We start from the raw sequence: 15,358 nt of genomic DNA, 5'->3' as shown, positions 1-15,358 counted from the left end.
GTTCCATTCTTTATCCTTTTCAGAGCCTTCCTTACCTCATCCTTTATAATCTCTGCTATTTCCTGCTCCACAATATCCACATCTTCGTCCCTGCTTTCATTTTTGCTGTCATTTTCCTCATTCATCAGCTCCTAAAAATCCTACTTCTATCTTTTCTGCACACTCTCCTGGGTTGTTAGCACTTTTCCATTTCTGTCTTTAACGACCTTTACCTGTTGCAAATCCTTCCCATCTTTATCTCTCAGTCTGGCTAGCCTGTACAAGTGCTTCTCTCCTTCCTTTGTATCTAACCTGTCATACAGCTCATCATAAGCTTTTTTCTTTGGCCTTTGCTACCTCCCTCACGCTTCCTTGTACTCCCGTCTACTTTCCTCACTCATTCTTTTCCACATCCCACTTCCTTTTAGCCAACCTCTTCCTCTGGAAGCCAACCCCTTCGATTTCCAGTTTTATGCTCATCACCCTGTCCGAGACTCTTTACACCTCTAAAACCTTCTTTGACCGTCAGTAGTCCAATTTCCACCAGCACCCTGTACTGTAGGTTAACAGCATCGGTGGCGATTGTTCATAACCTGGGCCTCGACCGATCCGGTATGAAATTCCTAAGGATGATGAGCATGGTTGTTTGTTTGGCATTTTTACAATGAATGCCGTTCCCGACCCGACCCTCTTTATTTATACGGCTTGAGACTGGCACAGATGTTACTGGCTTGCAACCCCTGTGGCTAGATTATTCCTTCAAAGCTCCTACTTTTCTCAATGTATTTATTTACCTACTTCCTCTGCATCTACTTTCAGCTGTATTGATATTTCCACAACTTCGAGCTATTCTTTTAGCTCTTGAACTCAAAACTATTTATTTAGTCTTGGTCTGGTTAGTGATAAGGCAGAGGAGGAGAACCCTGGTGAGATTTAGGTTGTGTCACCTAAAAGTATCCATGGTCTTTTTATGTGCACTTAGCCATATGTGTGTTGTTTATGTTAAACTCACAGTTCTGTTGTAAGAGGAAACAGTCTCCTGTGGAATAGACAAGAATTCTGTGTATTCTTATCTTCTGGTAAATCGCAGCTTTGTCTCTGTGGCAGGGAGTGAAGCTTACACATTGTGTTAAGTTACCTAGGTCCAGTCGTGGATTGCTACAATTTTATTGATTTGTCTGATATAAAGCATAATCGATGTAAAAGGTGAAAGGAAAGTTCACTTTATGAATGAATCCTAATGCTTATAATGTTTATAAAAGCATTTTTGCTACCCAGATTTTTGTATTGAATATAACGGGCTTTAAAACCAGTTGATATGCACCAAAGGTTTAAAGCCACATTGACTTGCACGTTGGTCAATTTTCTGATTCTCTTTCAGGACAATAGTACCATGGAAAATCTTTCGACAATGTCTACATGAACTCCATCCAATTAGTTCGGGCCTTGAAGCCATGGCCCTTAAATCTACCATTGACCTCACCTGCAATGATTACATCTCTGTGTTTGAGTTTGACATCTTCACACGCCTCTTCCAGGTTGGTCAAAAATAAACATTTTCAGAGCTGTGAATCAAATGACTTCCAACACAAGCCTTCGCTTCAGGCTCATGGTTTGCCATGTCCATGTATAACCATTGTTTGAACGTCTGCTGCTTTTTTTCCAAAACAGTTGATAATGTTGCAAATACGTCTCACTGTTTTGAGGCAAATGTTTTGTTTTTACTATTTCATTTTGGGATAGTTCTGGATTTATTGTTATATAAATATATATTACACACCAACAGTCAGAAGTCTTGACCCGCCTTCTCATTTTAACCTTACAAGGTGAATTGGAAGCCATGTAGATAGTCATGAAAATAAAGAAAGAGAAGGTGTGTCAAAGCCTTATTTTGGTAGTATACGTCTCCAACCTTACAGTATTCCTTGCAATGCATAAAGCTCATCATTACAAAGCTGTAGACGGTACAAGGTAAAAACTAAATTCTGAGGTCAACAGAGCCTGCTTTCCGGACTGGCTCCCTCAGTACCTGTTGAGCTACTATAGTAAAAGTTGCCTTTTGCTTATTTGGATTTTGAATTAAGATTCTCAGTATTACATTTTAGCATAAGCAGTAAGACAGTATAAAAATGTTACGTTAAGTATAACAATATGTTGATTTTTATCGCCTTTTCAGCCATGGGGCTCAATCTTAAGAAACTGGAATTTCCTGGCAGTGACTCACCCTGGCTACATGGCCTTCCTTACCTATGATGAAGTCAAAGCCCGACTACAGAAGTACATCAACAAGCCTGGCAGGTATGACAACAACCTGGGTACATGTACTTTGGTATCTTGTTAAATGTTATGATCTACCAAAATGGCAGACAGTCTTAAAATGTTTTAAGGACCCAAAAAGGCTCATAAAATGACTGAAGGGCAAACTTTTTTTACCAAAAGTAAAATAAAATAAAATAATTTATTAATATTACCTCGCTGTAATATTACCTTTTGTGATAATAGGCTAATATGGAAATAACGTAATAGCAAAGCAATAAATAGGGAACCGCCCTGGTAAGAATCAGGTGTTGGAGGTATATAATTTTGATAATAACAAAATAATTATAATATTGTCTCAGTCTTCTTTACAAATCTCTAAAATAATTACAATATTGCCGTTTGTACAACTCCTGCAGTGCCGAATGACAATTTGATGTGGAATTGACAGTATCCATGTGGAAATTACAGAAAAGTGACACGTCAACACTCCAGTGTTTTCAGCTTGTACATGTTCTTGATAAGCCACAGGTGTGGTGGACAAATATGCAATGACAAACAGGTGGACTTGCATCAAGACAATGGCAAGGTGTGGTACTGTACCTTGGAGTATTCCACAGTTACAGTAGTTTTAGTGTTGATTAGTGTTGAACAGTCTGAAGGGGGGTCTGAGGGCTGTAGCTTGGATACTGAGAACGATACTGAGTTATGAGAACTCTCTGTAGACAAATGCAGTTTAAGTTTGGTGAGCAAAAAATGGATATAAAAGCAACATGATAAAATCCACAATACTCTTAAAAATTGAGTAAAATGCGTAATTAATCCAGCATCACGTGGTTATCATGTAGGTACAGATGGAGCGGTTCATTTTCGCTGATTTCAGTCGACTGTCAGTCACCTTTCTGACGCTGATTACACACTTATCACACCCTCATCAGCTAACTGTCAGCAGCCCCCCTCCTTGGTCTGTCTGGGGAAGGTGTTAAAAATGTTAATGAGGCCACCCCCATTTTAGCACCAAAGATGCAATTCCAGGGTAAAACCAAAAGGTGAAGCTTTAGTATCTGACCTGTAGAGTTAGGGTCAAACAGCAAGTATAGGCACAGTTCTGAGAACAGGACATAGATCTGATAATGTCAGTTCTACACTGTTTGCTAGGGCAAACAGTCAAACAGACAGACAGACAATAGTTTGTCTAAACTGTCAAGTAAAAAGTTGAGAAAACCCGAAAAGTTGACTTCATTTCAGAATTGAATGTTGTACTAACTTTTTTTTAATCATAGATAAGCATCGGCAGCTCACGCTGCCACAGCTGCCAAACTACCTTCTGGAGGTTTATCAGTTACTGGCTGTATTAGGTTGAGTTGGACTTCACAAAAGTACCTAATAAAATTATTAAATTCTCATTCTATTAATTATTCATATTCACTTGAATGTAGTGTGTGTCAGTCTTCCTGCTTCAGGAGCTGTTTTAAATTAAAAAAAAGAACATTTCAATGTTCTAATCAAGCTTAGATGAACATAACAATAGAGAGCCTCTTTTCAGACAGAACGACCAATCCACAGCACTAGTTAGACTGGTTTCACACCACCCCCTTCTCCCCAAAGCACCAGAGTCCTGCAGTGCTGTTACCTGATGTGATGTAACCAGATACATTTGTGAACTATTTCATCCATCCATCACTTATAAGAGCCTAGTGGTTAAAGCACACCCACAGTTTTTAAATAAACTGTTTTTGTTAGTTGGTGGTTTAAAATAAGAAACTTTTATATTCTAAAGCCATAGACTTAACACTTTCTTTTTAAGTTTTATTTACAGATTTTATAAACGTTCAGTTCATTTGACCATTTTCTAAACCAAGTTGTCTGAAAGTTGGGTCACTACATTCTTTTAGAGCAGAAATGTTTCTCAAGGAGCTTCTACATTATATGTCATTCATGGGGGACATGGTCTTCCATCTTCTTCATCTTCCAGTCCTTTGTTCAACTGATGAGCCAGTTCTTTACAGGTGTGAAGTGAAGCCTATTGTAAATAGAGGATAGTGCCTAACTTTACTCAGACTGAAGGTTCCTGCACTTTTGGTAATGTTTCTGCTTTAAGAAAAGTCTGAAAGTTAACTTGAAAATTATTGAGCAGTCACAATCAGCCGATTGCAGTGACATTTGGCAGTAAAAGGTGACTGAAATGACACAGAACTAAAAGAATATCAGCTGGCATAACTCATAACACATATGTATGCAGATCTCTGTATTTTGTGTCACTTGAATTTGTGTAGTAAACAAAAGACACCAGAGGCAAGTTTACACCAGGAGTCTCTAGCTGGGAGCTTCTGTGCATTAACCACTAGGCTGTTGGTCCTCTGAGGGAGACCTACTGTATGGACAGTAACTAAATTCCTCCATACAGCATTATGTTAACAGGGCCTTGATTTGAGTGGAACCTTTAAAGTTATGGATCCATGAAGAATTTTCTTTTTAAGCAGTTTACAAATATATCTGATTTTCATGGCTCAGGTGAAGTTGTGTGGAAGTTGAGTCAACGCTTTCAGTCTGGTGTCCTTCTTGGGGGAGGGTTCATCACACCTACTCACTTTTGTGTTTTTTGTTCACGTAACGAGCCTTGCAAGTGTGAAGTAAAGCCAAACTGGAGGATGATATGGAACTTCCCTAAACTAAGGAAGCTTTTGGTCTTTGTCAGTTGTCAAAAAATGCCAGTAAATTTAGAGCTGAACATTACAATATAGTAATACATACAATAAAGTATAATTAAAACAAATAAAATATCCATGTGGATGTTGACTGAATGTTTCACTAAAGGACATTGTATATTTTGTGTTTCATTAACAATTAAACCTGTTATTAGCTGTTATTATAGTAGCAGACTGTTTAATGTTTGTGCTTCCATGTGTAAATGTGCTTGTGTTCTGTTTGTGTGTGTGGCATGCTGTTCTTTTTGTCTTGCGACATGCAACCCTCGCACAAGTTAGTGCGGGCTCCCGCTCTCTCTAGATTCAGTCTGCTCTAGAACAAAGCGGAGAGGTTCGGAATTGCGATTGTGTCATTTTATTATTTTATAAATGTATAGTTCAGTTATAAGTGTATAGCCTACGAAAGATACTTGGCTACATTGGTGGCAGCTTTTGTTTTTTTGTTTATTCATGTCAACATCGGATGATGTGGCTTTAGTGTCTTCTTCCAGAGTGGCGCCTCACATTTTACTGGACGCATCACCTATTTATTAGTTGGAGAAAGCTGATCTGTTAGCCTTTCTGTCAGACTTGTGAGAACAGATGGTTCCCATTAAACTGCATGCACACCATGCCTCCCCTAAAAAAACGTGCAGCGATTGAGAGACAAGTCGCTGAGTTCCTAGCTGATGGGGTGGTGGAGGAGAGCTGCAGTCCCTGGGCCTCACTGGTGGTGTTGGTGAGAAGGAAGTGTGGCACCTGGCATTTCTGTGTAGATTACAGGCATTTAAACAGTGTGACTATTAAAGATTCCTCCTGACCCGTGTGGATGACATTTTGGATGCATTGTCTGGCGCTGCCTGGTGCAGCGCTTTGTTTGGAGTTTTCTAGCAGCTATTGGCAGGTGGAATTTACTGAGGAGGACCATGAAAGGACAGCTTTTACAACTGGACAGGGACTTTATCAGTGACGATCTATGCCAGTTGGCCTTTCCAATGCCCCAGCCACGTTTCAACAGCTAATGGAGCTGGTCCTCAGGGGGCTCCCGTGGCACGTCTGCATGGTGTACCTTGATGACATTTTGTTCTACACAGACCTTTGAGGAACACCTGTCGGGTCTTTCTCAAGGATCCGGCAGCGGGGTTGAAACTACATCCTCGCCAGTTCCATCTTGTCCAGGATCATGTTGTCTTCCTGGGTCATGTGTGTATGTGTGTATATATAGTGGGTTTTATACGTATATAGTACCAGTAGGTGGCAGTTCAGGGTATGTTACTTTTCCTAAGGTCTAGGGTCACAGGAAATAACATAAGTTACTGTTTACCAAAACAAGGTTTAATTTCCAGATAAAACGACACAAGTTGTCCAAAAACAAACTCAAACACTCAGGTTACCATTGGTAGGACCAAAACAGAAAACAGAGTACACTCCCAGGCCGCAATAGGCGGGTTACTTAAACACAAAACAAACAAATAAGAGAAAGAAAACACACAACGGCAGACAATCTTCAAAAAAGAAAATGAAAGAAATGACACAATTCAAAACAAATTGCTGTAACTGGCAGATGAGTCGAAAAAGAAAGGGTCACACCAGAATGTCTTTTAAAATTCCACAGTGAGGCCATCCAGCCCTGGAGCTCTCTCTCCCTTAATGCCCTGCAAGGCTGTAGACAGCTCCTGCAGAGAAATGTCCACGTCCAGGGCATTGTTGGTCTTCCCAGACACCTGAAGAACATCCCCACAGAAGAAGCCTATGTCCTCCTCTTCCTCAGTGTACTCGCTCTGAAAAAGGTCCCTATAGACCTCCACCACCCTCCTCCTGATATCACCAGGCTCCTCCAGAATGACCCCTGCTGTGGATTGACCTATTTTGACCATTACGTTTTTCCAGGCTGAAAAATCCATATCAGTTACGCTCTGGAACCTAGATCGGACTAGCGCCCCCTGTGTTCTGGTGCCCAATAGGTTGTCAAGAGTTGCATTTTTGGGTTTGAGGACTTCAATGTGTTTCCTGTGGACTCCTACAAGTTCTGTAATTCCACAATATCAATCTTTAGATCCTTTATTGACCTGGTTGTGACATTGAGAGTGTACTGTAAACAAAACTGTTTTATCTCAACTTTTCCACAATCCCACCACTGTCTCAGGTTTTCAAAATCCGATTGTCTGGTTCTAAAATTTTCCCAAAAGAACTTAAACCCATCCTTAAAACACTGATCCAGCAGCAGTGAGTTGTTAAAATGCCAGTATGCACTTCTGTGCTTTATGTTGATAATAAAAACATGAATTAAAACCATGGCATGATCTCTAAAACCAACCGGTTTGATGAAGCAGGACCTACAAACGTTCAGATGATGCTTAAAAGCATAAAAACGGTCAAGTCTCATAAAGACCTCATGTTGTCTCTAACGTGAGACCATGTGTACTGTCTGTCCTGCCCATGAAGACTCCTTCATAGATCCACCAGCTCGTGAGTCTTTAGGACTCACGAGCTGGTGGATTTTAAACTCTGCTTCGATGGACAATGTGGCTCCATTGTTTCTATCCAGATTATCATTTTCATTTTTTTGTGGGACACACTGTACTCTTTTGATATGTGAGGAGTTGCAGTCTGATATGTCAATGCCCCTACCAGGAGTAGAGCCCTCGTCTGACTCAGCCATATTTGCTCTCATCAGTCTCCCTCTGACTTTCTTCACAGACTTCTTGGGAGCCGCTCATAGTCGATTTTCACTTACTTTTTCTAGTAGGTGCCTTTTTACAGATTTCAATTTCACTAATCCCTGACTCAGTGTCAACAAGCGTCTCAGTGGCAGCACAGCTTGTTGTCTGCTCAACAGTCACGTCCTCCATTACCACAACTTGTTGTTCAGGGGCTGTTGAGACGCCTGCTTGATCAGCCCCCTGTGCCTGTTCACCCAGCCCTGCACCTTGTCCATCATCTTGCTGTGGTTCTGCTCCACCCTACGCTTGCTTCTCGGCACCAAATGAGTCGCTAATGATGACACCACTTTCATCACGGAATTAACTTTTTCAGCGCCGTCAACGAAGCCTGTCCAACCCAGAATTGGACAGGCTAAGCAAAGCTGTGAGCAACAGGAACTGGCAATCAGTACAGACCTTAAAACAGTACATGGATGATTTCGGTCTCTGTGACACATGGCGTTCTCTTCATCCTACATTCAGGGAATATACCTTCTTCTCGCCAGTTCACCACTCTCACTCCCGTATAGATTATATTTATATATAATAACTCAGTCTTACAACATGTCTCTAACACCAATATCCACTATATCACAATTTGTGATCTTGCACCAATGTCCATTTCTTTGATTAAGGCAGTCACACCATCAACCAGGAATTGGAAGTTTAATACATCATTACTCAATGATCAAGACTTCATTTGTTATGTCAGGAGAGAATGGGCCACCTTTATAGAAATCAACCATACACCAGGAACCTCACCCTGTGTTCTTTGGGAGACTGAAAATGCAGTTATGTGTGGTAGAATAATTTCATATTCATCGCACAAGAAAAAAAGAATATGCTACTTGAATTAGAATTAGAGCAAAAAATTGGTGTCAGCCTTTACGGCAATCAACGAAGATCACCACCGAGCCGCTCATCCTGACGTCAGACTTGATACTTTGTGCACCAACTACAGCGGCCAGAGCAACCGCATATTCATTAACAGAAAAGCAAGAAGCAGGGGCAATCTTCAGGCTGTGTTTCCGCGTTAAATTGGTAAACAGCATACCTACGCTGGGAAAAACCTGACCAGCGAAAAACGCCGGTCTGTAAAAGAAAAGACAACAAACAAAACCCCTATTCGATCTATTTGCACACCCCACTGATTAACAAAACAACAGAAAACACCACCGTGAAAAAATATTAACAAAGTACAAAGCAAAAGTTTGTAAAGACCTCAGTCAGTTTGACAACCGCCCAGCTCCCACTTCCACACCGCCTCACTCCAAGAGAGAGAGAGAGAAAGAGAGAGGCAAACGAAGCAACCTAAAGAGTGTACGTCATAGGGTAACAGGAAATGATCAGGTGTATGAAGAGAAGGAAAGAATGAAAAAGAACAAGATGGCTACCAACAGGAGCTAACAACATATTAGAAGCCTCATGTGTGGTTAGTTGTGACAGTCATAAAACAATTACGTGTTCTTTTGACAGGGTCTTTAACCTGACCCCAGAAATACTGTTAAAGTTTTCAACTGGCCTGTTCCTAGTTCTCCATCTGAGGGCTTTTTAGGACTGTGTTCTCACTACATGCGGTTTGGTAACGACAAACATTGCTGCTCAGACAGCTGAGACAGCTCCATGAACGTGGTGACTTTGGACCATGCAGCTATTGAGACTCCATATTCTGCTGTTGCCACTAATGCTTCTGATGCTGCAATGCTTGGAAACTCACAGAACATTTGTGTTGGCATGTCTCCCTTCGCCACTCTGCCTCACCCAGCTGACCTCAGAGCCATGCAGGATACAGATCGTGACATTGAGACTGTTGTGGACTGGGTGTCACAATCCCACAGACCTCCAAGTTGGAAGTTGAAGGGGTTTCTCTATGGTTGCGTAGACTTTGAACTGAATTCAACACTCTTTCTATTATTGATGAATGGCTATGCCACTTAGTGAGCAGCTCCCATACAGGTGAACCTTTGGTCCAGGTTGTTGTTCCTGCTACACTTGCCCCTGATGTTCTCCTGCAGCTATATGGTGCACCAGCTGCAACATGTTTCTAATCAGAGCGTGTGTGGGTGCGGGCTTTATAGTTTTGTTATTGTCCTGCTATGTTCAGGGACATCAAAGAGTTGTGTAAGCACTGTGTGGACACGCCGGAACCCTGTTACTGCTCAATGTGCGCCGATGGGTGGGTCTCTGTTTGTAGTTCAGGACTACTACAAAATTTGTCAACTTGTATCCATTGCACGACCAGTCAGCACAGACAGTTGCATGCTGTCCGTTTGAAGACTTTGTTCTGATGCTTGGAGTTCCTGTAACTTTATATTTTGACCAGGGTCTGCCAGGGTCAGTCACAGAGGGTGCAGGCTCTCCGTTGCCTTTTGAACAACAAAAAGAAAAACCACAGCACACCATCCCCAGTCAGATGGCATCAAATGGCTAAGACTCTGTTGAATTCTGTTTACTTATTGATGGGGGGACTATGTGAAGCATGCAGTTTTTGCATACAAAACTACTACTCATTCCAGGAAGCTTGGGTTCCCTCTAATGTACTGTTACCTTATGCGCTAGATACTCAGGTTTTGCGTTTACATGTTGAGTTTGTTTCTTCTTTGCTGGAAAGCCTCAGTACTGCCCTCAGTAGTGCACGGAAGCGCAGTGAGGTGGCTCATTATCATCCAAAACTGTATCACGACGATGCTTTGCCTCACCATCCTTATGAACTGGATGCTATGGTGTGGCTGAGCAACCCATTTGAGAGCCACATGAAGCTGGCATCTCATTGGAAGGGCCTGTACAAGATTGTACAGGTCATGGATTCATGTGCATCAAAATCCTTTTGATGCTGATGAGAGGGCTCAGGTGGTGCATTACAGTAGGATGAGACCTTATTCATTGCCTGTTACTCGTCTGATGTCCAAAATCAATTGTCTGCATCAATGGAATCCGAGGTTTTTTGGGGGAGGGGCAGAACTTGATTCTGCTTAGGCCGGTTTGTGTGGATTGCCTGGTTCTCAGTGTTCTAATGAGATATTTAAGCAGAGTGTTAGTGGGACTGGGAGAGATTGTCAGCCCCCTGGCCAATTGAAATATTTTGTGATGTGTTAGTTGCACTTAGCCTATGTGTGTGTGAGGGTGTTCCTCGTCTCCTTCTTCTTCTTTCTCTTCTCCCAATGTACATGTTTAAATGAACAGAGGGTGTTTTGTGAGGGAACGTGAACTGGGATTAGACCGTTGTGAGACGGGTAGTTTTACCCTACTAATGATGATGATGCAATAGTAATTGCCCTCTGTTTGTTTACTTGCATTTTATAGAATTTTTGTTTTATTTTATGCAGTATACAGTACAGTGGTAGCAGTTAAAAGTGTCAGCCCCCACCGTGGTTTGCTTTCGTTTCTGACGCGTCAGCACCTTATCAGAACTGTGTGAGAGAGTGTAACGTCCTTTTGGCCTGAAGATGGTGATTGACTGCCACTTGGTCCTACAACATCGTAGTTGAATGTGTCATATAGCCTCTTGTAGAACAGTTGCTTTTCAAGTCTTTGGTGGCCTAGTGGTTAGGAAGTGTGGCTGCAAAGCTTTTCGTCCCGGGTTTGAGTCTCAGTGTAGGCACTGTTTCAATTTTAATATTTGGAAAACAGTTATCATTATCATTTGACCCACGAGATAACATCGTCATAATATTTAGTGCATGGATCGCCAAGACTATGAACCGCTGGTCGCCTGTGGTGGACAATTATATTATTTAGTATAGTTTATTTATTATTTATTATTATTTTATTTAGTATTTAGTATGTATGTAAGTAAGTTATGGCAAATTATGGCAGTTTAAAACCGAAAATAAGAAGCTTCTGGCGCAAGTGGAACTCCTCCACAAAGAGTTTATGGCCCTCCGCGAATCCCTGGAATTCAGCCAGCAGCAGGTGGTTTCTCTCGCCACCGAGAACGAGATCCTGAAGGGAACGGTGCAGTCCCTTAAGGAGGATGTGGCTCATCTAGCGGCCAAAAATAAAAGAAGGCATCATGATCTGCAGGCCTGAGGGACAACCTGGTCTTCTCTGGGATTCCAGAGCAGGCGGAGGAAAACGCGGAAACCACCGTTAAAAACTTTCTTAAACAACAGATGAAGTTCCCACTAACTCGGAGTAAGACGACCGGATGGCCAACGCCCTCGACCCATTGTTGCCACGTTTCTTGACTTTAAACAAAAGGAACTGGTTAAGACCCGGGGCAGACAGCTGAAGGGAACCGACTACAGCGTCAACGATCAGTTCCCCAAAGAGATCCTCGACCACCGCCGCCGACTGTTCCCCATCCATAAAAAGTTCATGGCAGAAGGCTGCAGGGCTGTCATCAGAGTCGACAAACTGTACATTAATGGAGAGCTCTACCGGAACCTGGAAGTAACTCTGTGGCTGTACTAGCAGGTGGTATGTAACAAAAATAGTTTAATATAAAAGATTTTAAGAAAATAATAGATGCAATGCAACTCAGTGTTATAACTTTACATTCAATATTCAAACTCGTTCTCTCGCAGATGTTTCATGTAAATGTTTTATTGTCATTCTAATGTCACTCATCCATTCACTTTGCAAAGCGCCCATCATGCTTAATCACTCACTTTCCTTCCACTTTAATTTTCCTAACCTTAACTCTTTTTGCATCACCTACTTACACTCCACACTGTGTACATCCTTCTCTTTCCTATTTTTCTCCCACGTAGTCAGCCAGCTATGTAGCCCTCCAGCAGCCACACACAAACATCTACTGCACAGGCACAACATGCACATCTTTGTCTGCTCACTCTTGTTTCAAACTTATAGTAGGAGGGGACTTTAATTTAGTATTCAACCCAGAGTTGGACAGGCTAAGCAAAGCTGTGAGCAACAGGAACTGGCAATCAGTACAGACCTTAAAACAATACATGGATGATTTCGGTCTCTGTGACACATGGCGTTCTCTTCATCCTACATTCAGGGAATATATCTTCTTCTCGCCAGTTCACCACTCTCACTCCCGTATAGATTATATTTATATATAATAACTCAGTCTTACAACATGTCTCTAACACCAATATTCACTCTATCACAATCAGTGATCTTGCACCAATGTCCATTTCTTTGATTAAGGCAGTCACACCATAAACCAGGAATTGGAGGTTTAATACATCATTACTCAATGATCAAGACTTCATTTGTTATGTCAGGAGAGAATGGGCAACCTTTATAGAAATCAACCATACACCAGGAACCTCACCCTGTGTTCTTTGGGAGACTGGAAATGCAGTTATGCGTGGTAGAATAATTTCATATTCATCGCACAAGAAAAAAAGAATATGCTACTTGAATTACAATTAGAGCAAAAAATTAAATCTCTACAGATTAAATACAGTCGTAGCACTTAAAGGTGTCAGCCTTTACGGCAATCTGTTTGCATTTTCAGCGCGGTATCACCGGGTTTTTAGCGTGTTGGAGCTGTGTTACGTCTATTTGGCCTATAGGTGGCGATCAGCCCCCACACTGGCCTTTATGACGCCCACCTATACCCTTGTTATATAGGCCCATGTAGAGACACGCATCAATACCTCCGTGAAGTAATGGTCTGCATATTGTTTAACAGCCTTGATGTGTCAATTTTTTACCCCGGGTTCGAATCCCGGTGGAAGCAGAAGTTGTAATTACTGAACATTTTTATATCTTGGCATACAAGAAAATAACAAACGATTAATAGGGCTGGCTGCTTGTATTAATTAGCAGAGCTACAGCCATGTTCCCAAGAGGTTCACCAGCCGCTTTCAGCAGTGAGTCATAGACGGACGTTGTTCTGCCCGCTTTCATGTAAACACGGAACTCTTTACAGTTTTTTCAAACGTAGATTTTGGTAATTTCGTTATTCATATACAACAACATGCAAATGCTAAAAATTACAGAAAAGAAGATCTTCACCCATCTAGTTTGGGTGAACAGAAAACGCTTGAAAGCGTTTCTGTTTTATATTCCGTTTATTTTGTTATTACTCCTTTCACCTGTACCACACAAAGTCATTGCAGAGACACAGCCGTGTTCCTATGAAGTTAACCAGCTGTTTATTTCGTATTCCCTCTTTCATGTCCGTCTGGTGAATGAAAGTGGGCGGGGCCATCCACGTCCCAGAGCAGGGACACTGGGGGAAGGGGAAACGCGCATCAACACGCAGGACAAAGATCTGCGTTTCTCGGCTGCGTTGGGTTGTTAGTCTCCCTTTCACCTGTACCATATAAAATGTGTTTCTACAAAGTTGATCAGCCGCTTTCAGAATCAGAATTGTTTTTATTCCCCAGGTTTGAACAGGGCAAACATTATTTTTATTTACAAAAAAAAAAAAATCCCCCTTCTGTTTATATTATTTATTGCACATTTGTTAAAACTTGATCTTTTGAGTTTTGTCTTAGGCTAAATAGGTGTAAAACAGTCCTTATTACTCATGCAGAATCAATATATGCAGAACAAACAACTTGCTGCATTAATGAGTCGGAGAGCTACTGAGTCCTGGCGTTCTGGCATACCACAGAGAGAGTTTATTACAATTTATTTATTTTTATTATATGATATTCTCCAAAAGTTAGCAGTGGTAGTCTGCCAGACTTGTGTGAAATACCATCAGAAGAGCGTTTAAAAAAAGTCAAGTGAAAGGTTTTGGCGTCCCACAGCTACGTAGCTGCAGCTGATCACACGCCCGATCTCCCATGGAGCTTTTTCTTTGTTTTGGAGCTAAAGTATTTTACACCTATTGACCGAGTGGAGACAATATTTTAATGTCTCTGTGCCAATACGTAGTAGGGGATGGGGTTTGAAGTTTGCTTTTGCGACTGAATCAACATCAGACGCCGTAACTCGCGCGGAGCGAGTTCCAAATCCACTGTGTTGCCTGTGTAATAAAACATTGTTTTTCTGCAGATACTGTGGTAAATGTCATTACGGTAAAGGATAATAATGCAGCTTCCGTTTAAAGGACACATTGACTATGTCTTACTGTTTTAACTGTTTAACTTGACCACCTTAAAAGTGGTCAAAGTGGTTTGTGCTGCAGAGCAGGAGTTATTTTCGTTTTCATTCAGTGAAAAACGTTAAAATTTATGGTGCATAATCAGCACATGTAAAACAAACAAGCTGCTGCATTAATGTGTTGTTGATCTGCTGAGTCCTGACGTTCTGACGCACCATAGAGGAAGATTTAATACAATTTATTTATTTATATTAAATAAAATCTTCTTACAGATTTTATGTGAACGTCCATAAGAACTGCGTTTTAAAAGCAGTGAAGTGAAAGGTTTTTAATGTCAGGAGTATAAGAAAAAGACCATTGGTTTTAGAAGCAAGATGTTGTTTAATTAGTAGGGGATCAGATCAGGGGACTGTGCCGGTGTGCGCACCCAGCTGATTCTTTCCGCCTCCAGACAGGCTCTTGCAGCGACATGTTTGGGGTCATTGTCCTGGAAAAACCGATGCCGTGTTTCAATATTCTTTCTAATATATGGCCCCACTGTGTGTTTGATTATGGACTCCTCGAAAAACTCTCTATCCTTAATCCCCTCGAAAATAATCATCGGTCCTGGTCCCCACCTAGAAATCATTCCCCAAACGTAGAGTTTGGGGGGATGTTTAGGTCGCGGTTTGGAAACCAAGTGTCCTTTCTTTGCAAAGCTCATTCTGGCAAAATGCTCCAATGCCACAGTCGATTTGTTTTTCCCCGAAACGAGAAAACGG

The 15,358-nt window shown here is 41.5% G+C and overlaps 1 protein-coding gene across 6 annotated transcripts in view; it reads left to right on the top strand.

Annotated features, from left to right (window-relative positions):
- cblb (Cbl proto-oncogene B, E3 ubiquitin protein ligase) overlaps positions 1-15,358 on the top strand; it is an 84,633-nt gene that overhangs the window by 37,714 nt on the left and 31,561 nt on the right. For 5 of the 6 annotated variants that reach the window (XM_029173225.3, XM_055514363.1, XM_029173222.3 and 2 more), the window contains 2 exons: positions 1,361-1,517; positions 2,156-2,277. The exons of the other annotated variant lie outside the window; for it this stretch is intronic. In XM_029173225.3, coding sequence (XP_029029058.1) covers positions 1,361-1,517; positions 2,156-2,277 — 279 coding nt within the window. The remainder of the gene's footprint in view (positions 1-1,360; positions 1,518-2,155; positions 2,278-15,358) is intronic. 6 annotated transcript variants of the gene reach the window in all.

Source organism: Betta splendens, chromosome 14 (assembly GCF_900634795.4).
Source record: "Betta splendens chromosome 14, fBetSpl5.4, whole genome shotgun sequence".
Taxonomy (NCBI): domain Eukaryota; kingdom Metazoa; phylum Chordata; class Actinopteri; order Anabantiformes; family Osphronemidae; genus Betta; species Betta splendens.
Note: the sequence above shows the minus strand (reverse complement) of the source record. Positions and strands in the feature narration are given on the sequence as shown.